The following is a 24,586-nucleotide window of genomic DNA, read 5'->3' as shown; positions in this document are numbered from 1 at the left end:
GTACCCCTTTATAAAACTGCTCCTCTAGAGTGTGTTACTCTTTTCATATAGAAGTTAACACACACCACAGACAACCAATTTTGAAGTATTCTGAACAAAACACTTCTGTTTAGTGACTCAACAGAATTTGTTTCATACACAAGGGAAAAGAGATTTGCCTAAGTCTTTTAGTTAATAAAGATATATTAACATTAGAAAGCAGTCAAACTACCATCTCAGGTATATTGAATGCAATCCACCTTCAACAACATAAGAAAAAATTATATGCAATACAAGAGAAAATTCAATGCAAAAAACAAGTTGATGAAATTTTAGATTAGGAATTTTAAGTCAATAAATCAATATTATTTTTCCCATACCAAAACATAGTGCTGCTGCATATGCTGTTTACCCGTAGTTATACTAAAGCACAAGGGAAGATATTATTGGCTGCAGCACAGGGGCGGACAGCACAAGTTGCGTGCATGAATGCAACAGTGGTTTAAAGCTCACCTTTACATTCCCCCAATCCTACACAGAATTCCAAGTTGACATGAATTAAGCCAGACTTCAGGCTGCTTTAAGTTACATCAAGTGCCAACAGACCAAAGGGTTGATATGGCAGGCACGGATCAGCCTGGCATAACAGAACCATCTACTTCCCCTGTGCTGGTAATAGACGGGAGGTGGTGACACAGGTGCCATTATGGTAAGGTGTACACCAAAGGATCCCAAAATAATATTCTATGTAATGTAATTTTAGTGTAAGATGACTTTAACCTGTAAACTAAAGTAATACCTAAAAAAAGACTAATTTTATAACACTATGAACTTTATCTTGAGGAAAGTTTGTTTTTCTTTTAATCTGGGGGGACTGGTTGGCTAAGTGCATTTAATAATAGGCTACAGAGCAAGACACCACTAGCCAGGATGGGAGAGCCTGAAAGTCATTGCTATCTAATGGTTCCATTGTTTGAAGTATAGTTAAGACTCAGGAAGTCTGAAATTTGAATTTAGCCTTTGATGCCAACTACCCGTATATACTTGGTCATAATAATTCTGCCTCAATTTCCCTATCTGTAAAACGAGGATAATGCCTACCTACCTTACACAAGTTTAAAAAAAAAAAAAAAAAAATCCTTGCAGCAACCTTGTAAAATATCAAGCATTATTCGGTGGCTTATCTGAAATGTGTTCTGTGGAAGAGGTGGATTAACAGTGGTCACATCTCCACCACTCACGTGGCTCATGAAGAAAAGGGATATTCTAGACCATGAGTCAGTGACCTAATTGCCTTATACCAAGGCCACTTTTAAATGAAAAACTAGAAGAGGTTGACCCAGATTTGATCAGCGTTTTCCCATTATGAATGGACCTAATTGGGCCCACGCACAGCATGCCACTCACAACAGGAAGGAAGAGATAACAAGTAATCTTTGTTTTACATTTAATTGACTTTGACCCCAGGATGCCTTTTACAGTCAAGACACATTGGGAAGCCAATGCAGTACCCCAGAATCGGGTGATTTTGCTGACTCTCTTACATCTTGGGGTTACTGTTAGGGTGACCAGATGTCCCGATTTTATAAGGACAGCCCCAATTTTGGGGGCTTTTTCTTATATAGGCACCTATTACCCCCCATTCCCTGTCCCGATTTTTCACACTTGCTGTCTGGCCACCCTAGTTCTTGTAAACAAAACCTAAAAGCAATACTTATCTGATAGAATAATGAGAAAATATAAAAACGTACAAAGATTTCTGTTTGGGAGTCATCATATAGATTTAAGGCAATTTTACATGAAAAATGCAAACAAAATGCAGTGGAAGTGCAACTAAAAAAGATGATGTTTTCTCTTAAACGTGGAAAATACTCTGAATTTCTCATATTGCGTTATGACAACTACAACATTCCACCAGGCTTAATTTAAAAAAAAATTTAGTGGAACAGTATTAAAAAAAAATAATGAAATTAGGAGTGAATATATTCATATAAGGTGTTTCCTCATAGGCAGATTTGACAGAATTTGATTTCTGTTTTTTTAAATAAATTTTGACTGATAGTAATGTTTATTTAAGCTCTACCCCCCCCCCCCCATTATCTATTTAAATTTTCACAGTTGTGGGAAGTTATGGAGAGGGTGAGGCAATAGTTATTTAATGACAGTAGATGGTGATTCAAAAAGTTAAAGCTTTATAACTGTTGAAACACAAAATTGTCAACTTCACATGTCAAAAAATACAAAGTAAGTATCCTTAAATCAAGTTCTGAAGCAGTATTTCTCTTACTTTGCCTATCTGTGAATGTCTATTATGGATAGAAATATTTTTGTTGGTTTGTGTGCATATGGTGAAATCAATGTTTACCAACATTTACTGATTAAAAACCCTAATGTCTTTCCAAGTCTATTTATTGGCCAGATGTTTTAGTAATCTCCCATTTTTTCTGCAATTTTGATTCTAAAATTGATTTTTAAGATTTTTTTCCCCTCTTCTATTGTCCAACACTAGCCCCATGATCTTGCCACTCCCTCCTACCTTGCCCCACTCTCCTTTCAACCTTACTGTTTTTCCATCTCCCTTAATGTTATTTAAAATTACACCCTGAGAAAGTCAGCTCTCTTACCTACCTGGGAGAATCCAAATTCTAGTAACTTAGTCTTTCAAAATATGATAGCACTCCAGCTGTTACAGGGGGGTTTGGGGGCAGGGGGAGGGAAAGGAGTGGAATTTTCAAACATTCAGTTCTGATATAACTCCCTTCCTACTGAAGTCAAGGCAAGCCCCCATTATTTCAATGGGAACAAAGTTCAGCCAATGCTGACCATTTTTGAAAATCCCACCACTAACATGTTTGTTTAGGGCAACATGCCTAAATCACAACACCACAGCCTGAAATGAAACCTTACGCAACACATACACTTGGCAAGAGTCAAACAATACCTTAAAGGGTCTTCTGAAGGGTCTTGGATTTTCCAGGTGTCCTCCAAATGGTCTGTGAGTAAAGATGTCATTTGATTTTGCAGCATAATAAGAATTCTAGAAAAATGGCACAGATACTAGTTTAACAATGTTAAAAACAATCATTTCAATGAAACATGGACAATGTTTAGATGAAGCTAATTTGTATTGTACTTTTTTGGCTTAAGATTATAACTGTGATGGATTAAGTCAGTGAAATTGCGTTGCCCATTAAACTGGAGTCCAAGTTGCAGAGACTTATTTCAGTTCCCACAGCTGAAAAGACATAGGGCACCACTCCAGAATATGTCCCCATTGGACTGTAAAGCAGCCAGATCTTTCCAATTAAGGATTACCCTGGTGTGGGGCAGAGAGCCATCAGCTGGCACAGACCCAACATAGCAGCTATACCAACCCCTCTTTGAGGGGGAACATGGGGGGGTAGGGAGAAAGAGAAGAGGAACAGGAATCACGCAACCAGATCTTTGGTGATCCCTGGCTGGCAAATGGGATTACTATATTTTTTCAGACTTATTACCAGTCAGACATTATGACATTAAAGCAGCCATATGTATTTCTAGCATACTCATTACTGTAATACCCATGCACTGAATACCACCTTAAGAACTGCGTTAGATTTGTTCATAAGGATGACTACTCTTCATCCTTTCTTGATTGTGGCACGTATCAATATGAGAGGCTCATCTACCCTAGAGACATGCACCATTTCAGAAGCAAGTGACACAACTAAGTGTTGTTGGAACTGTTTGTAACTACAACTGTTGAGTGCGTGTGCATTAAGCAGCCTTAGTTATGTAGAACAGTGCAGTGTCTCCATATGCAGCACTCCTTCCCACCGCTGCTTTACCTGTGCATTGTGACCCTTTTCCCATAGTTTCTAGCACAGCTGCCAGGAGCTGGTGCATTTTTTAACATATATGACATGTATTATGTTATTTTCATATATAAATCTATCTTCCGAATGCATGTAAAATATAAATACAAATATAAAAGTGTTCGAGAAATTGGTTCATGTAGGCAGAGCTTAAATGATGCTAAGTTCTTCTTTTATCAATTGATACAATTTTTAATGCTTCTTTTAATAATAAATCATTAATACATTAAAAAGTTTTGAATTTGCTGGGACTACTATTTTCTTCAAACATAAATATCAATTTTTGGATCTTTGAAACAGTTATGGGGGTATACAGAGGTCTTCCTAGGAATACATCAACATATGTATATATTTGTCTAGTTTTACAACCAGTTAGATAAAAAACACTAGCAAAGTCAGTACAAACTAAAATTTCATAAAGACAATGACTTGTTTATACTGCAAACTGAAATATAAACACAATATTTATATGCCAATTGATTTATTTTATAATGATATGGTTAAAATGAAAAAGCAAGCAATTTTTCAGTAATAGTGTGCTATGATACAAGAATGGCCATACTGGGTCAGACCTAAGGTCTGTCTAGCCCAGTATCCTGTCTTCCAACAGTGGCCAATGCCAGGTGCCCCAGAAGGAATGAACAGAACAGGTAATCATCAAGTGATCCATCCCTTGTCGCCCACTCCCAGCTTCTGGCAAACAGAGGCTAGGGACAGCATCCCTGCCCATCCTGGCAAATAGCCACTGATGGATCTATCCTCCTTGATAGCTCAGTGGTTTGAGCATTGGCCTGCTAAAACCTAGGATTGTGAGTTCAATCCCTGAGGGGGCCATTCAGGGATCAGGGGCAAAAATCTGGGATTGGTCCTGCTCTGAGCAGGGGGTTGGACTAGATGATCTCCTGAGGTCCCTTCCAAACCTGATGTTCTATGATTCTATCTAGTTATTTTTTGAACCCTGTTATAGTCTTGGCCTTCACAACATCCTCTGACAAGGAGTTCCACAGGTTGACTGTGCGTTGTGTGAAAAAATACCTTCTTTTGTTTGTTTTAAATTTGCTGCTTATTAATATCATTTGCTGATCCCTCATTCTTGTGTTAGGAGGAGGAGTAAATAATACTTCCTTATTTACTTTCTGCACACCAGTCATGATTTTATAGACCTCTATCATATCCCCCCACTACCTCCCCCCGTCATCTCTTTTCCAAGCTGAAAAGTCCCAGTCTTATTAATCTCTCCTCATATGGCAGCAGTTCCATACCCCTAATCATTTTTGTTGCCCTTTTCTGAAACTTTTCCAATTCCAATATATCTTTTTTGAGATAGGGCAACCACATCTGTACACTGTATTCAAGATGTGGGCATACCATGGATTTATATACAGGCAATATGATATTTTCTGTTTTATTATCTATCCCTTTCCTAATGATTCCCAAGATTCTGTTCACTTTTTTGACTGCCGCTGCATATTGAATGGATGTTTTCAGAGAACTATCCACAATGACTCCAAGATCTCTTTCTTGAATGGTAACAGCTAATTTAGACCCCATCATTTTACATGTATAGTTGGGATTATGTTTTCCAATGTGCGGTACTTTGCATTTATCAACACTGTATTCCAACTGCCATTTTGTTGCTCAGTCACTCAGTTTTGTGAGATCCTTTTGTAGCTCTTTGCAGTCTCCTTGGGACTTAACTATTTTGAGTAGTTTTGTCTCATCTGCAAATTTTGCCACCTTGTTTACCCCTTTTCCCAGAACATTTAAGAATATGTTGAATAGGACTGGTCCCAGTACCGACCCCTGGGGGACACCACTATTTACCTCTCTCCATTCTGAAAACTGACCATTTATTTTTACCCTTTGTTTCCTATCTTTTAACCACTTACCATTCCATGAGAGGACCTTCCCATGATAAGATCCCATGACAGCTTATTTGGCTTAAGAACCTTTGGTGAGGGACCTTGTCAAAGGCTTTCTGAAAATCTGATTTTTTTTACACTTCATTTGCCAGAGTTTATGGTCCTTTCTATCTTCCTCACTAGAATTTTAACTTCCACTTTTTAAAGGATGCCTTTTTCATCTCTCACTGCTTCTTTTACTTTGTCGTTTAGCCACAGGGGCACTTTTTTGATTCTCTATGTTTTTTAATTTGGGGTGTATATTTAAGTTGAGCCTCTATTATGATGTCTTTAAAAAAGTTTCCATGAAGCTTGCAAGGATTTCACTTTTGGCAGTGTACCTTTTTATTTCTGTTTAACTAACTTGCTCATTTTTGTGTAGTCCCCCTTTCTGAAATTAAATGCTACAGTGTTGGGCTGCTGTGGGGTTTCCCTGCTGCTGTGGGGTTTATCTTGATGTAGTCCTAAGTGCAGCACAGGATCTGGTCCAAGAGGTGAATATATCTGGACTGCTTGGTAATAGTGACAGATCCTGTGCTCCACCTAGGACTAAATCAAGAATTGCCTCTCCTCTTGGGGGTTCCAGGACTAGCTGTTCCAAGAAGCAGTCATTTAAGGTGTCAAGAAACTTTATCTCTGCATCCCATCCTGAGGTGACATGTACCCAGTCAATACAGGGATGTTGAAATCCCCCTTATTATTGAGTTTTTTTGTTTTTATAGCCTCTCTAATTTCACTGAGCATTTCACAGTCTCTATCACCATCCTGGTCAGGTGGTCGGTAATATAGCCCTACTGCCATATTCTTATTATGTGAGCAGGGAATTACTATCCAGAGATTCTATGGTAGAGTTTGGTTCATTTAAGATTTTTACTTCATTTGATTCTATGCTTTCTTTCCCATATAGTGCCACTCCCCCACCAGCACGACCTGTTCTGTCCTCCTGCTATATTTTATACCCTGGTATTACTGTGTTCCATTGATTATCCTCATTCCACCACGTTTCTGTGATGCCTATTATAGCAATATCCTCATTTAATATAAGACACTATAGTTCACCCATCTTATTATTTAGACTTCTTGCATTTGTATATAAATACTTTAAAAACTTGTCACTTTTTAGCATTTTGTCTGCCATTACATGATGTAATTGAATGGAACTCTTTCATTTGACTGTTTCTCATCAGATCCTACCCATATTTTATCATCTTCCATTTTCTCCTCCTTACTAGGATATAAAGAATCTCCATTAACAGATCCTCCCCAAGGGATGTCTCTGTCCGAACCACGTGCTCCTTTTGCACCTGTCAGCTTTCCCGCAGCCCTTAAAATTAAAAAGGTCATAGAGCAGTGTGGCAAATTGCCGTCACTACTATGATGGGTCTAGTGCTTTCTCTTCTGGGGGCGGGGGGTTCCAGGGCGCTGTTTCTTGACCCTGAACTGGGATATTAAGTGCCCACTAGTGTCCTAGAGGAGGGGAGTGGAGAGGGAGGGACCTGGGCCCACCCTCTACTCCAGGTCCCAGCTTAGGGGCCCTAAGGATAGCGGCAAACCACTTGAACTAGCAGTTCCTTCCCCTGGGCTACTTCCCTCTCCTGCCTTTCAGCTTGTGGGGGCTTCCTGCCCTCCCTCTGCACAAGCTTGGTGTCCCTTTACCTAGGGTCTTGGTCTTCTTAGCCCACCGCAGCACTTCTCCAAACTTTCCTCTGCTTCCCTCCAAACTGCTCTCTGCTCCAACACCGATCCACTCTGCTTCAACTCCTTCCCCTGTCTGATTGAAGTGTGTGTATGTGGGGGAGGGGGGGTGTTATCAGGTGACTGGCTTCAGGTGCTCTAATTAATCTATAGCAAACTTTCTTCCCTCTACAGGGAATAAGACTCCCTTCTAATCCTCTCCTGCTGCCCTCTGGCCATGCTGTATCACAAGCAGGTTTGTTTGTTTGTTTTTAAAAAAGAGCCAGCAATCTGGCTCCATTTTGGTTAGGTGCAGCCCATCTTTCCTGTATAGGCTCCCTCTTTCCCAAACGTTTCCCCAGTTCCTAATAAATCTAAACCCCACCTCCCTACACCATCATCTCATCCATGCACTGAGACCCTGCAGTTCTGCCTAACTGGCCCAGTGCATGGAACTGGAAGCATTTCAGAGAATGCCACCATGGAGGTCCTGGACTTCAATCTCTTACCTAGCAGCATAAATTTGGCCTCCAGGACCTCTCTCCTATCCTTCCCTATGTCATTGGTTACCTACATGTACCACAACCACCAGCTCCTCCCCAGCACTACACATAAATCTAATCTAGATGTCTCGAGAGATCCGTGACCTTTGCACCAGACAGGAAAGTCACCATGCGGTTCTCCCAGTCATCGCAAACCCAGCTATCTATGTTTCTAATGATCGACTCCCCCATAACTATTACCTTGACACTTTTGTATGTTTATGTCTGATTTTGTAAGCAAGTAGTTTTTAAGTGAGTGTGAAATCTGGGGTACCCAAGACAAATTAGACTCCTGAAACGGGTATAGTAGTCTGGAAAGGTTGAAAGCCACTGATCTATACAACATTCCAGAATGTCTTACAGTCTAATAATGATACATTTGCAGTTAACAGCATTGTGCCTGGGATTTCAGCCATGTGCCTAGATATCAAATTATTATTAACAGATTATGCAACCAGTTGTTTCTTACTGCTGCTTAATTATAATGAACGGAAATAGAACAAGATTAGTTGAAAAAGCTAGCTGAAGATCATTTTTAAAGAATAAGTATTTAATAATTTAAAGGGGTCTTGCTTGTGTTAAGTGATAGCTTACATTATTAAGAATAGACAAAATTAAAATTGAATTTATTCTCTCTCTCTTCATTTAGGCTAGATTTTTACTCTTCACTCAACTTGAATAATAAAAACAAAAATTGACAGTTTCTATGTCTGGGTCTCATGCACTAGTTACTTTTTAGGTTGCAAATATTGCAGAAAAATGTTTTAAATTCAGTGACAAGTTTATTTGAATTTAAAGATAATCATGAAAGTGTTTTATTAATTTAGTTTGTTTTAAACAGAAATAAAGGGGTGGCTAAGAGAATCAGTTGAAAATTTAGTCTTTCAAAAGGCCTTTACAAGATCTCTCACAGGAGATTACAGAAACTAGATAGGCATGGAATGAAAGGCAAAGTATTGTCAGAGAACAAAAACTGGCTAAGAGTCAGGAAACAAAGTAAGAATAAGTGGCCAGTTTTCATCATGGCAAAAGGTAGAGTGGGGTGCCTGAAGGTACTGTATTAAATCTGGTGTTGTTTAATATATTTATTAATAATCTAGAAAGAAAGGTGAGCAGTGAAGTGACAAAATTTGCAGGTGGCAAAGTTATTTAGGTTAGTCAATTCTAGACAAGAATTCAGAGAGTTAACCCAAGACAAGTGAATGGGCAGATGAAGTTCAGTCATGATAAATTCAAAGAAATGCACACTGAAGGGGTAAATTTAAGCTACTCCTACACCGGATAGGTTTCTAAATTAACTGTGCCAACTCAGGAAAGGGACTTGGGCATCACTGTGAAGACCTCTGCAGCTGCATATTGAGCAAACAAGGATGCATAAGGAATGGGATAGGGAATATTATGGAAAATATTATAATGGTACAGCCTCATCTGCAATATTGTGTTCACTGGTTACCCCATCTCAAAGGATATTATTACAGAATTAGAAGGGGTTCAGAAGAAGACAAAAATGATTGAGGGCATGGAAAAAATCTTATGAAGAGAGATTGAAGAGAATGGGACTGTATACCTTAGAAAGGAGATTAATAAAAGGCAACATGATAATAGTATATAAAATGAGTGGCATAGAGAAGGTACATCATGAGCTTCTGTTCTTCCTGTCTCATAATACAAGAATACAGGGGTATTTAATGAAATCAAAAGGTGTCAACATTTTTTTGTTTGTTTTTAAACAAAATACGTAATTAAAGAATGGAACTCATTGAAGCCAAGACGTACAAAGATTCAAAGAGTCTGCTACATGGATAACTAGAATATCTAGAGTTCTAGTAGTTAATGCTAACAAAAAGTGTATTGGAAGGGAGATAAAAAATTATGTTTCATGGTTTAAACCAACCTGTAACTATTAGGTATTAACATGAAGGAAAGATTACCTTGCACCTGCCTACTATAAGGTATCTTGCACCTTCCTCTGAAACTACAGTGTGGGGCTACTGTCAGGAGACACTATACTGGACTAAATGGTCCACATATCTGATCTAGTATGGCAACAATGTTAAATTTTGGACCCAAACTACCAGACATTGTCCATTTAACAACAATAATCAAATTATGGCAACAAAATTGAGCTTACATCAACTTTCTAGTAGTATTTCAGTTGTATCAAGGACGATCATTTTATTATTTTTATATATAAAACCACAACATACTCTCAGGTTTCATGTCATGCAGGATCTTAATATCTGGTATGACCTGCCACTCAGATTTAAATCTTTCAAATATCAGTTGCTTCTTTAATGTCTGTGTACGATGCACCTGAACCAACCATTTAATCAAAGAGCCAGACAAGCATGATTTAACCACAGAGTATTTTAAATACTGAACAAACAAAAATTAAGCAGAAATATCTACACAACACCATAAAAACTGGATGTCCAATCTAATTTAAAATATAATTTTAAATAACTTCAGGGATTTATTTCGGTCCTTATTTAAATATTCTTTTTAAAATGCTATTCATAGAGCCTTGCCTACTGGTCATGCTTGCCCTTGGAAACCTGCCCCTCTGGTACAGTCTTCTCGTTGTATAGTTACGTGTCAACAAAAACGAATACACTTAAAAGAGGAGTGGTTACAATTGCGTTTTGTCACTTAAAAAGCATATGCCTTATGATTGCATGTTGAACACCCCAAACATAAAGGCTAGCCAGACGTTCATTCCACTTGTTCCCCTAAATTTTATGATTTTGCTAATATTATGCTAAACTACTACAGTTCTTCCACAGAATCCAGGATGAATTCCCTAATCAGCACCAAAATTGAGCCAACTAAAAAGATTAATCTGGATGTAATTTATCTGTTGCAGTTTGGGATTTATTTAAGGTTTAGTTTCTTATTACATGGGACACGACACAATTTTAGGATTAATTTGATTTCACAAATTTTTAGCACCTTTTACATTTTTAGATTAAATTCAGGCTATAAACCATTTTATGACTGTGGGCAGAGCTATAGTAAAATACAATCACTGCACCCTGCACACATACCCCTCCACTCTGACCTTTGGTAATAACTTATTATTCCATAATATGATCTCAAGTTACACAGCTCAAAGATATTGGCCTATTTTACTCCCATAGTGCAATATGATATCATGTTTAATTTACTTTTCACAAACCCCTAACTCTCCACATTTCAGGTTTCTCCCTCCCATATCTGCATTTCCTGTCTGTATATCTACATGCATTTTTCCAAGCTGAATCTCATTGAATTATTTTCTATTTTTTTAATCTCTCTAGGTCACTTCATTATCATATTATTTACCTATTATCTCTTCTTCTCTTGTGGCTATTTGCAACTGCCCATTCACCAAGTACAACTTTTTATTAGTGTCATTAACATAGGCACAGTTCTAGATCATTTATGAAGATATTTGGTTAGACTGGACCTGAACTGAATCAACATCTGTGGGATTCCACAAAATATCTCCTTCAAATCTGACACACTGCTATTTAATATTGTATTTTTTTTTAAAAAAATGGTCCTGCCTCCAGTTTTGAATCCATGCAACAATATTCATATCCAAGGCCACATGAATTTGTTTTGGTAGCAGGATTCTGTGAGTTACTAATGCTTTACTAAGATTCAAATATTAATCTTCCAAATTCCCTTTCCCTACTTTTTGAGTGACTTGATAAATTAGCAATGAAGAATATTTGTCAAATTTTTAGTGGATAGATTTCTATGCTGCTTACTGCCCATGATTTTGTTCTTCTCTTGATACATAGTGATTTTTTCTTAAAATTTCTTCTATATTTTATTAGAGATAGAATTGATAGTAAATTAATTGCTAGGATCACTCTTCATTTTGAAGACCAATACTGCCTTTGCTTTTTCTAATGATCTGGCACATATCCAGTTTTCATGACATTTCAGAAATATGTAATTCATGAGTTTTACAAATTCCCTTAAGAGCACAGAATATATATTATGCAGACTGGATGATCTTTGTATTCATATTTAATGTACTTTATTTCCTTACTTGCTTTTTGTCAAGAATGTGTATAACATTGTCTCACTTTCTATTTGTGTAAGCTTCTCAGGTTTTCTTGAAGGCAGATCTTTTTGAAAGGAGTTTAATATTAGAGCTATTTTGGGATCTTTATTTTCATTCAGTTCTTTAAATAGCTGCTTTCACTCTTCTCTACTGCAGTACTTTTCAACCCAAGAGATACCAGACTACTCTAGGAGATCAAGGCCAAAGAGTAGTGGATGCTGAGAAAGTTATATGGCTCTGGATCTACCTTAAAGCACACTGAAAAATTACTCTTAAGGTAAAGCTACAAGTGGCTCCTTGAAAACAATCTTACCACCCTGCTCCTGCTACAGCCTGTAATTCTGTGATAGATGCTCACTTTTACAGAGATCAGGCTTAAGCTACAGCCTATCAGGCAAGGTTCTTCTCCCCTGGCACTCAGCTCAACTACAATATCTGCCAGCCCAGCCCATGATACACCCCATGAATGGCTATCTTAGCCGTATATAGTGAGTGGGGAAATAGTAAGAGGGAGCAAAATGAAAAGAAACATTTTTGAAAAGGCAAAAAACAATACAGAAGAAAAGAGAAGATAGACGGAGAAAGGAAGCACAAGTGTGCCAGGGCAAGACAAGGGCAAAAAGGGATGCTCATCTGCTAATCTGTCACAACTGGGAGCTCTGACTAATAAACACTGGTAAGAAATGTTCTAGTGCTGTCCCTAAAAGCCCTTTTAATCTCTTTAAAACATTTGGCTAGCACTAACTCATTCTAATTTTTGCTGACATATTCATTGTCAACTCTGAGGCAAGAATCTTGTCTTCAAACTGGCTAGCACATGGCTGGCTCTCTCCTCTTCAGGATGCCCTGCATTATTCAGTAGCTGTTCTTTCATAGCTGCCGTTGCTTCTTACTCAGCAACTCTTCATTGCTGGAACTTGTAAGTGTCAAGGCAAAGGCATTTTCTGCTGTCCAAGAACTCCCTTGTTTGCAGTTTCCTGTTAAATGTCAGGCAAAAGTTTTCACTGCACCCTTAGTAGACACAATGCATTAACTCAGTTCCCACTTCGAACCGACTCCCTTCTGATTTGCATTGAGTCTGTTAACCGCTAAGCCGGGCTCTCACAGTTTCAAATGCATAATTTCGATTTTAGTTCTGAATGAAGTATTATTCACGTCCTGTCCTAAATTGTTCTGTAGCATTGTCAGAGCTGTTAGAGAGTTGCCATATTACATCCCCAAAGCAACTGCATTTCAGTGTTGGTGAACAAATTGTGGATAATAAAAACAAACTTTGGTAGACTAAGGAAAAGTTTGATGAACCCATGGAAGTTTGACATTAAAATACTGACTAAATGTGTCAAGACATTAAATAAGAAAGACCACAAATTACATGTCTCCTATCTAGTTTATTTTATTTATTCTGCATGCACCAAAACAGTCCCTTGAAAACTCAGGAAGTTGAAGCTTTAGTTCTAATTTACACTGTACTTATTTCAACAAAAGTTTCTCTGCGTGCCTTTGCTTATCTAACTCTGTTAGCTTACAGTCACTCATTTATCTGAGGGTATTTCAATACCCAAACAGTTATAGTGGCATGGCTGCAGCTGCACCCCTGTGGCACTTCAATGTAGACACTACTTATGCTGACGGGAGAAGTTCTCCCACTGATATAGTTAATCCATCTCTCTGAGAGGAGGTACCTAGGTCGACAGAAGAATTCTTCCATATACCTAGTGTGATCTACACTGGGGGTAACTCAGGGATGTGGATTTTTCACATCCCTGAGAGACATAGCTATACCGATGCAAGTTCCCAATGTAGACCAGTCCTTAGTAAACACTTAAAAACAGACTAAATCTATTTATAGAGAAATTGTCCAGAGGGAACATGCATTTATTTCTAATTATTGCAGGTCAGCACTGGACCCGCGGTAATCATTTTGCCCAGTTTAATGTACAAATTTTATTTTAAAAAAAGACTCATTATGGAGGTGCCAGTAAAGGCCCCATCTAAATTTGGTGAATTAAAAATGTAGAGCAGTGTTTCCCAAACTCGGGACGCCGCATGTGTAGGGAAAGCCCCTGGCGGGCCGGGCCGGTTTGTTTACCTGCCCCATCCGCAGGTTCGGACGATCGCAGCTCCCACTAGCTGCGGTTCGCTGCTCCAGGCCAATGAGGGCTGCAGGAAGAGGCGGCCAGTTCGCCCTCGGGAAACACTGATCTAGAGTAACATGAGCTTTTTCACTACATGAATTTTAAGTATGTCCAATTATTTCTATTCCCTGATTTTTTTTTTCTTATGCATTTCCTAGAATCTTTCTAGTAACTAAAAGATAATCTCTCTGCAGAGGAGGGTACTTAATTTAAGCAAGATGTGCACTTTGTCCTTTGGTCAGCCACTGGAGTGTGTGGGCTGGCACTCTGTTCCTGTGTTCTTCATCCAAAACTATTACATTTTACTTCAGATGAGTCATTCAGTAATAACTCCTTTGATCTGTGCTTTAGGTGGGAGTATTTTATGAAGTAAGGGAAAATGTAGTGCATCACCAAATTTCTTGAATACAGGCTGCAATCAATCCAAGTTTTAATTTAATAGTTCCCCATGATCTATTGAAATTGCAAAGTCATTCAGCACCCAGAATTACAGTGACCTGCTCTCATTATCCTGTGTTAGAAACTGATCTCCCCATTTCTTGACTATCCTGAAAATGTTTTGACTCCACTGTAAATAGTTCCAAGTCTAAATCAAACAGTGTTCCGATTCCCAATAACCATCTCCATGCCAGGGAAATAAAGAGACAGTACAAGTTGCTTAGGAGTGGTACATAGGCATCAAGAAGCAGAAAAAAATCAAGATTTAAATCATTCATGCAAGCCAATACCTTTTTGTATACTATGTAACAGTTGTAACATTTGATAAAGTTCAGATGCAGCAGAGTTTACCCATGACCAGTAAACTTTAGTACTATTTAGATGTAATTTAACCGAGGTAAATTTTATGATGCAACAAATCATCTTTTGAAACTTAACATGACAAGGGATCAAGAGACTTAAAATTCATGTCAGCCCAGCCAACACAGTAAAATTTTAAATAAGAGTATAAGGGAAAGAGAAGAGAAAAGCAAGGAAAGGGATCTATTTCACTTCAACTTACCATGTGAGGTTTCCTAATAAATTTCCTGAAAGGTGGTTTTAGGAATCTTATAGGTTTTTGGAATCCATCAATTTGAGAGTTCTGTAATTTTGAAAAGCTACCGTTGTGCTCATTCCTGATTGGATACAGAAAATAAAAAAAGGAATGAAAACTAAGCCATCAATATTTCAAAATTAAGCTATTTTAAAAATTTAAATTATGCACAAGTATTAAAAAATATGTTAAACTGGCACATTAATTGACAAATTACTAGTGGTCCATTTTCACTGTCGAAACCAAAGTTAAATGAAATTATCATTGCATTCTGGTACACAGATTAATAAACAGACAAGCTGGTGATTCTCAGCTAAATCCTCATCATACAACTGAAAATCTTTGTACAAATGTACAAATGATTCAACGATGCATGTGCTTGGCTATCCCTGCCCTCTGCTGGCTGGAATATGTTAGACCTACTTTTAATTAATTTTACAGCTTGAAACTTGTCTCAGCCTAGTGTGGCTGTCCAACATAGCTCTATGTCTTAGTGTTCTTATAAAATGGAGAGTTCTATTATTTCAAATGGAAGAAGTAGTCTGCATTTTTGGAGCTAAAGATCACAAGTTTATTCTTCATACCACATTCAGTACACAGTATGACATCCAGCCTCTATTTATGTACCATTGAAAGGATTTTCAAAAGCATGTAAGGGCCTGTCCACACAGTACAGCACTGCAGCAGCACTGATACAGCGGCGCTGCTGCAGCGCATCTGGTGAAGATGCTCTATGCCAACAGGAGAGAGCTCTCCCGTTGGCATAATAAAACCACCTCCATGAGCTGCAGAAGCTGTGTCGGTGGGAGAAACTCTCCACCAACATAGTGCTGTCCACATTGGCACTTATGTCGGTGTAACTTATGTCTCTCAGGGAGTGGTTTATTCACACCCCTGAGCGACATAAATTATACTGACATAAGCTGTAGTGTAGACATGCATTCCTAAATCACTTAGGCTAAGTCCCATTGAAAGTCATGTACTCAAATACTGAATGCCAGGGTTTCTCAACCTTTTTCTTTCTGAGCCCCACCACCATGCTATAAAAACTCCACAGCCCGCCTGTTCTGCAACAACTCTTTTTCTGCATATCCAGTAGATTAAAAGTCCTGGCTGGCATTAGGGGGTAGCAAGCAGGGCATTGCCTGGGGCCCCACATCACGGGGGCCCGCAAAGCTAAGTTGCTCAAGCTTTGGCTTCAGCCCACAGCAGTGGGGCTCAGGCTTCAGCCCCAGGCCCCAGTGAGTCTAACACCGGCCCTGCTCTCTGGTTTATTTTGGCGGACCCCCTGAAACCTGCTTGTGGCCCCCCAGTGGGCCCCGTATCCTTAGTTGAAAACCACTGCTGAATACAACATACTCTTAGCACCCTGGATTAAGAAGACCAAGAACAAATTTTGAAGGTGGAATTTTAAAAATCTGGTTTTGACCAATGTTATGCATGTCAGATTAGACCACAAATGATCCCTTCTCTAGGCTAAAAATCTATTAACCTATGAAAGTGCAGGATATGAAGAAACACTGCATGAATTATGAAGAATCCTTAGCATTACATGGCACCAAAAGCAGCAAAGCTGCAAAGAGCAAGAAGAAAAACTACATTTCTTCTCTAGGTCCTGCACAAAAAAATATTTTTTCCTACAACTTTTGAAGATTTCACAATTGTACACTGGTGTCTTATATAAGGTTTAAATATAAAGCTGAAGAATAACTGCCTGAAACATAAGACTGGGGTTTATGGTTAGCAGTTTCAAATGCATAAAACCTGGAATGCTGCTTTAATATGCTTTTTATATTCTCTCCTGATAGAAAGAACATAGCTCATTCATGTAAGCACCACTAAACAGTCTTCTAAATAAAACCATACAAATTTTGTCATTTTTAAAGCTCTAAATTAAAACAAACAGACATTATGCAGTACACAAAAGAATGCTTACTGATATTATACCCCTAGGTCTCCTTCCTGAACAGGCCATACCACTCACTCTCTTTTATTTAGTATACCACAAATGCAGTAATGTCAACATCTACCTAAGAAAAGATTCACCATAAAAAGAAGCAGCCACTAGTAGTCAAGATTTAGCTTTGGGACTATACAACTGACCATTTCCATTTGCCTATTCAAGTTGCTTAGCATCTACTTTTAAATAAGAATTTACAGTATGGCCTAAAAGCATTTAAATGTAAATCTCTATTGTTTGAAAATATATAGTTATAAAATGAATTCCAAGGACACTCATTGAGATATACTGGATGAGAACTGAATAGCAGTGAATCAAGCTAATCACTTACATAATATATTCTGTATGATCTTCCATGAAAGTTCTTGTCAATTTTTAAAAAAAGGAAAACACAATGACGATGTTACAAACTGACAAAGGAAAGGAAATTAGTTCCTTCTCCCCTTCTTAAGTCTGCACCCAGTCCAAGCCACAAATTAGTTTTCTAATCAGAAGGTATTGCAACTTACTATGTAATAGGCTTTGTATTTAAAATAAATATGCACTGGTATGTTTATGACATACCAAATCAAGCCCTATTTCATTACAATTTGACAGTTTCCTCCACAATTATTCTTTTCTGTACAAAGAAGTCATCTCTGTATATTCAGATGAATCTTTTAAGGTTAACCAGTGAAGTACCATCTATACTCGTTCATAAGCTGAATTTTTTTAGTAAGGGAAGCACCAGAGAAGGGGGTCGGCTTATGAACGGGTATAGAGAGGGAGAGGTGGGACACAGTCCCTCCGCCCAACAGATGGAGCAAGGAGAGGCAGCACAGCCAGCAGAGACAGAAGGGAAGAGGCGGCGCCAGAGTCTCTCCGCTTCTGGCCACACTGCTCTCCCCACAGCCTAGGAAGCAGCTGCAGCTCCGGGGCTGGCAGGCTGCAGCCATGACGGCCGGCCCACCCCCCAGAGCAGGCTGTGGCCGTGCCACCCGGCCCAGTCCGCTGGAACATGCTGTGGCCACGCCGCCCTGTCTGGCCCACCGGAGCAGGCTGCGGCCGCGCTGCCCAGCCTGCCGGAGCAGCTCCAGCCAGGCCAGAGACATCCTCCCCTGGCCCTCCCCAGATAAGGTGTGAAGGGGTGGGATGGGGAGAGCGTGGAGGTCTCGGGCTAGGAGTAGGGTCATGTGGGGGTGGTCACAGGGGTTACTCCCGACCCCCAGATTCTACCCCCAAAATACATTTCCCCACTAGTTGCTGTCCCGGTCCGTCAGGGTAAGCAGCTGGCATGCCGGGACGCTTTGTTTACTTAGGTTTACCTCCGTGCCTGTGGACACTTGAGGTAAACAAAACATCTCGGCCCACCAGCGGCTTATCCTGATGGTTCGGGAGCCAAAGTTTGCTGACCCCTGAATTATAGGGTCGGTGCTGAATGTCCCCATTAATCAAGCAGTGTGAGGCACTCTGTGCAATAATAAACTGTAACTAAATCTTTTGAAAAAAAAATCTCTAGAATACTCTTGGAACTTCCTGCTTCACTGAAAGTATCCCAGATGGGGACATCACAAATAGCAATGGTTGCACAGAACAATTCATTCCAGAATACTGTCAGCGAACCAGAGAATTCCAAGAGAATTCTACAACAAAGGGGAATTTTTAAATGGTTAAAAAAAATCTATTTGAATTCAATTCCTTCCTCCTTCCCAGAGCCTGGCCAATGGGAACATTTGACACAAAGCTTAATTTTGATTTTCACATTGCAGTTCACCTTTATTAAAAGTTAAACCGTTCTCTCTTTCAAGGCTGTTCTTTGTTACTACAGAATAAAGTCTAGGTGTGTTTATAGTGGATTTCAATGGAATTAGATTTTGAGACTCAAAATTCAAGGACCAACCTTAAAAACAGATGCAAAAAATTCCTGATGACCCTACAGACTCCAGTATACAGATGTATTCACTAAAGGTAGATTACCTTTGAATTACACTGTCTATGTGAAACACTCTCTCATCTTCATTCTGCAGCCTCTCTTTTCTCCTCCTCTCTATATCATGCCGTAGATCATTTGGATCTTCTAGAACTCTCACAACAGTCTAAGTAACAGGAAGGGAAATTTTACTGAAATTATATTGGATATATAAAATCAATTTAAAGGCAGGTTACTTGATCCATACAGTAGGTGCTGTGGCTTGTCTTGTGCTTGCAAAACCATTTTAAAGAAGTGTAACCATCTGAGTGTGGGTAGGAGGCTGGCATGCACATTGACCCATGGATACAAAGTTCAAACCTTGGTTATAAATAACGCAGCTCTGCAACTATCTGCTGATCCTCTCTGCTTCATTTTACTAATTACAAGATCTCAAAGTAACAGGGAAGAAGGGTCAGTGTACAGTTGGAGACAAAATATTCACAGAACTCAGTTACTGGTACTTAGGCTGCCAGTCTCCTTCATGTAGTTACCTCTGTAAATTTGCACTGTAGTAGATTAGCAAGCAGGAAGAGGGCAGAATACTTAATTAAAAGACCTCAGGCCTGCCCTCCTATTTGGCTATGGAGTTGAGAAAAAAAAGTACTGAATAAACTAAGCTATGAGTGGAATTCCAAGTGGGATCCTTACAAAGAAAGGTACATTAATGACAGACTGGCAAGGTGGCTCCTCTGTTAGAAAGGGTTCCAAGTCCCTCTTGGTGCTTTCAGGCCTGGTATAATGAAGTGGGAAATATCTGTGTTTAATGAATATGGCACATGAGACTCTGCATTTACAATGGCCAAGATAATGAGCACCCTACCAAACACTCAAACACAATAGCCAGGTTTATAGCCACGAAGGGAAGGCTCCTCAGCCCCAACTCAGATGTTTTATCAGGGCTGAGAAGAGAGAGATGTCAAAGGGAACACTCAACCATTACAAGACCCCAGGGCCTAGAAAAGGAAGGGGGTACAGGTGAGCTAAGAGGGTCTGCCCCAGGAGTCAATGAGAGCTGACAGGCTAGCAAGGAGACATAAAGAGTGAGAAATGCAGAAACTGAAGTAGTGGCAGTCGGTTCTCATAACCCAGAAGTGGAGATAAATGGGCTGGCTGAAACATGTGAAAGATTGCAATTAGGGGTTAGGTAAAGAGAAATATGCGTGTAAATTTGTATTATGTTTATCCTTTGCTCTGTATGCTCTGTACCATTAGTGAATGAATAAAAAATGGGGGGCTGTGTTTTGAAAAAAGCTGTTTTGGAGTCACTATAGCTACCTCACTGGTCAAAGGACCCCTGAGAGAAAGTGGTGACATGTACCAAAGTTGGGCCTGCCACATTAACACAGGTGGGAAACAGGGGAGCTGATAGCCATAGACCCAGTTCCAGAGTAGTTGAAGTACCTGGTTCCACACAAAGTGAGGTGCAAGAAGCCATGTCTGCCGCCTAGGGGGTACTTGAGAAGGACTAAAGGGGCTCAAACTTCACCCGGTAACTGTGACATCCAGACACATTACTTTAACCATCTGGATAATCTCTAGATCAGGGATTCTCAAACTGGGGGTCGGGACCCCCCAGGGAGTCACGAGGTTATTACATGGAGGGTCACGAGCTGTCAGTCTCCACCCCAAACCCCAATTTGCATCCAGCATTTATAATTGGGTTAAATATATAAAAAAGTGTTTTTAATTTGTAAGGGGAGAGGGGGCCACACTCAAGAGGCTTGCTATGTGAAAGGGGTCACCAGTACAAAAGTTTGAGAACTACTGCTCTAGATGGAGATCTCATCTCCTTTGATCTTGTTACCAAAGTCCTCAAATAAGATTACTTCCAAAATGGCTTAGTTTTTAAAGGTCTGTTTTCACATCTAATTTATTCAGCTAGCCTTTCTCAGCATGATATAAAGCTTTGAGCAGAAGATATAGATATATGTTTCATTTTAGATCAGGGTTCAGCAACCTTTCAGAAGTGGTGTGCCGAGTCTTCATTTATTCACTCTAATTTAAGATTTTGCGTGCCAGTAATACATTTTAACGTTTTTAGAAGGTCTCTTTCTATAAGTCTATAATATATAACTAAACTATTGTTGTATGTAAAGTAAATAAGGTTTTTAAAATGCTTAAGAAGCTTCATTTAAAATTAAATTAAAATGCAGAGTACCCTGAACCAATGGCCAGGACCCAGGCAGTGTGAGTGCCACTGAAAATCAGCTCACGTGCCGCCTTCGGCGTGTGTGCCATAGGTTGCCTACCCCTGTTTTAGATGATGCTCAGATACTACGCTTTACCCAGAAATATTAACTATGGATGCTGCACTGCTTTCTCTTTGGAAAATACTAAACAAGAAGGGTCCACCATTAAAGTCTGGATTTTACTCAGCCATCAGGAAGACAACTTTTCTGGAAAGAAAAGGTAGAGAACAGTTCCCCAACATTCAAAAGGAGTAGCCATAAGCCTACTAAGAACCTAGCTCAACATACAGAAGTTAACAGGCTGGTGAACTGGGGGATTAGACCTTTAAAGGCAATGTGCTTCTCCATACAATCCTGAGCTTGGCAACAAGGGCTTACCTCTTGAATGTTTCTTTGAAACAACTACATCAAAATTGTCTTGATACCTCAGAGAATAGAGGACTATGGGACTCTGAATGGGCTGCTATAACCCATTTGTCTTTCCTCTTTGGAGAAAGACTGAAGTACTTGTGATCAGTTGATCCAAAGCCTCAGATAGAGTGCCACATGGAAAGGCCTAGTCCCACTTTTCTTATTTGCATCTTGTTCTGATATCAGAGAACACCAGCCAAGTATCCTCAAGTCGGTGCCCTTTTCCCAAACACTTTAAGCACCTAGTGTGAAATGCAGTGCAGTGCTTGAAGCCTGGGTGCTTATCTGGATCCACATTAACTAGATCCTAACATTTTTTAAACAATATGTAAATACAACTATAATCATTAAAGTACATTGACAATACAGTTGGTTTGAGGTAAATAGTGCTGAGGCTGCTTGTGCCTACAAAAAGAGAAGTACTCAGGACAACTATTTAGTTTAGCAGGAGGGGAAGGAGGTTAGAGCCTTTTATAACCCCAGGTGGAACACTGGATCCATGGGTTAACTGGCATCAGCTCAATATTTAAACTGCTTTCAAATGGTCCTGGGTTCACAAAGCATAGCATGAGTACTCAAAGACTTCAGTTAACGCAGAACACATTTGCCTGCTTATTGAATGGGGAGGGAAATGCACGATACTTGGACTGTCAAGATTCAGTTTCTAAATCTATGTGCAAAAAAAAAAAAAAATGTGGAAAAAAATTAAAATGATCTTAAAATTGCTTGATGGTTCAGTATTTGTATACTAATGGGAATGTTACGGACGAGTTACAAGAGCATGAAAAAAGGATTACAGAAGTGCTAACAGATTGTCATTGTAACTTATTCTCCCCCCCCCATAAAAAAACAAAAAATTAACATACCTGGCCAGATTCACATGGCATAGCTAGTTTATTCTGAAGTTCTGCCAAAGATATATCAATTCTCCTGAAGTAATAAACCGAAATGATACAAGAATGAGTATGCCACATTTAAACATGGAAGAGAATGGTCACTTTAAACAAAAAGCCATGGTTATTACGGCCATTTTAAAAATAATTATACTACACAATTGCATGCTATGCAATTTACAGTCCACTAAAAGATGCTGAAAGAAAAATTCCATTTATTTCATATTCCACATTAAGCTGCACGTATAATATAATGGAAACAATTAAATAGCTGAATCAATATAAATAATAGCACAAAGTTTATGCTTTACCTGTGAATTTCTGGATCTGAATATATTTTAACTTCATTTAAATTTACAACTGGTTTATCTTGAATTTTTGAGAAGCGTTCATTTAAAGTTAGGTCAGATGATGTAAAATAATTTGCTGTGAAGATATATTAAATGCAAAAATATTACTTTATCATTTGTATTGCAATTGCACAACCATACTATTAAAATATTAACTGTACAAAATAACACTGAACGCTGACATTAAATCAAAATAAATCCCACTTGAAATCCAACCCTAACTCACACTGCTGAAAGATTAGTACTTTAACAAATTGCATACATATTAAAGCAGCCATCCTAGTACTTTAATATTTAGTATATTAGCAACAATGGATTTAATCATTTCATTTTTCAATTAAATTAATCTCAACATAAAGAAATGTAAGGGTTTACCATCTCTGTTAATATAATAATTTAAATACTGGTACCTATGGGTTGTCACAATCAGCACTGCATAGAAGTAGCACTACAACAAAATTAATAAGGTTAAACTGAAAAATGAAAGGAGCAGAAAATGTAAATTGCTTATAGTTAATTTTGAATAAAACAAAAGTATATTTTATCTCACTCCTTTCCTCCCAAGAAAAGTTATATGAGAGGCACCAGTATCTCTCCACTGCAACACATAAGCCCTGGTACTGCAAGATGGGATGCATATGGGTGCAATAGTTTATGCATATAGATTACCACATAGAATTGAGGCCCTAGCTTTGTATTTGTTTTGGCTGTAAATGAAATGCAAATCAAGACCATTTTTACTTAATATAAAAACTATGTAACCAAGTGAGGCCACCAATTAAGAGACTACTTTTGTCCCAGCAGTCAATTTCTAACCCCACCTTTAACAATCAAGAGCCCCAATGTCCTACCACCTTCTCCAGGCTGCCAAGCCCTCTGCGTATCCCTTACCCACATTCACTCAGGACAGAACCCCAACTCTTTCTTGACAAGCAGCTTAATTTGATCGCTCCTCTAGCTAAACCCTTCCTGAACCCTTAGTGGCACACCAGATTTCCTCTACGCTAGACTACCAAAACCTTCACATCAGCATTCCTTGTCAAACATACCCAAGGCCACAGCCACCCCACATACTGTTCAGAAACCTGCATGAGGCTTTACTTGTCTTGTTCTATTTGTATTCAAATAGCGAGTATTCTTGTAGATACAAAAACATTTTAATTAACCACATCCCTAGTTTATATGTTCAAGCATAAAATATTATAATTCACCTTTAACTTGATGGATAATTGTTATGATTTCTTGAGTAAATTCTTTTGATGGGTTGTTCTCGACATTTTGTGTTACAGATTCCATGTGTTCAAACACTGGATGAAAATTTTCATTTTTCCTGCCAACAGCAACCAGATCATGTGACATCTGCCGCTCCATAGTATGGCTAGAGGCAGTCCTAAAATAAATTTGCATACATTTATTTAGTAACTTTCAGAGATACTGAAATATTAATAAAAAAATAAAATAAAGAGTAGATCAAGAGACAATTTCATCTTAGGGAAAGGTGGAAAGAAATTAAAGTCCTTTTCACATTTTAAATCAAGCACTACGCGAGGAACACAGATCATGAAGACGACGACTGAATGAGGGATGAAGGAGAGGATAGCACGGAGACTAGGCGTGAGCTAGGACTGGATTTTTAATGATTATATGTATTTGTAGATTT

The 24,586-nt window shown here is 38.8% G+C and overlaps 1 protein-coding gene across 3 annotated transcripts in view; it reads right to left on the bottom strand.

The window, feature by feature from the left end:
- The window catches only part of BCLAF3 (BCLAF1 and THRAP3 family member 3), a 64,999-nt gene that overhangs the window by 11,312 nt on the left and 29,101 nt on the right, over positions 1 to 24,586 (bottom strand). For all 3 annotated transcript variants that reach the window (XR_008442524.1, XM_054006464.1, XM_054006451.1), the window contains exons 5-10: positions 24,138 to 24,316; positions 22,888 to 23,002; positions 22,550 to 22,613; positions 19,089 to 19,207; positions 15,140 to 15,254; positions 2,921 to 3,016 (exon numbers count right to left, since the gene is read on the bottom strand). Coding sequence is in view for 2 of the 3 variants with exons in the window: in XM_054006464.1 (XP_053862439.1) it covers positions 2,921 to 3,016; positions 15,140 to 15,254; positions 19,089 to 19,207; positions 22,550 to 22,613; positions 22,888 to 23,002; positions 24,138 to 24,316 (688 nt within the window). In the remaining variant the exon portion in view is untranslated. The remainder of the gene's footprint in view (positions 1 to 2,920; positions 3,017 to 15,139; positions 15,255 to 19,088; positions 19,208 to 22,549; positions 22,614 to 22,887; positions 23,003 to 24,137; positions 24,317 to 24,586) is intronic.

This window comes from Malaclemys terrapin, chromosome 1, assembly GCF_027887155.1.
Source record: "Malaclemys terrapin pileata isolate rMalTer1 chromosome 1, rMalTer1.hap1, whole genome shotgun sequence".
Taxonomy (NCBI): Eukaryota; Metazoa; Chordata; order Testudines; family Emydidae; genus Malaclemys; species Malaclemys terrapin.
Note: the sequence above shows the minus strand (reverse complement) of the source record. Positions and strands in the feature narration are given on the sequence as shown.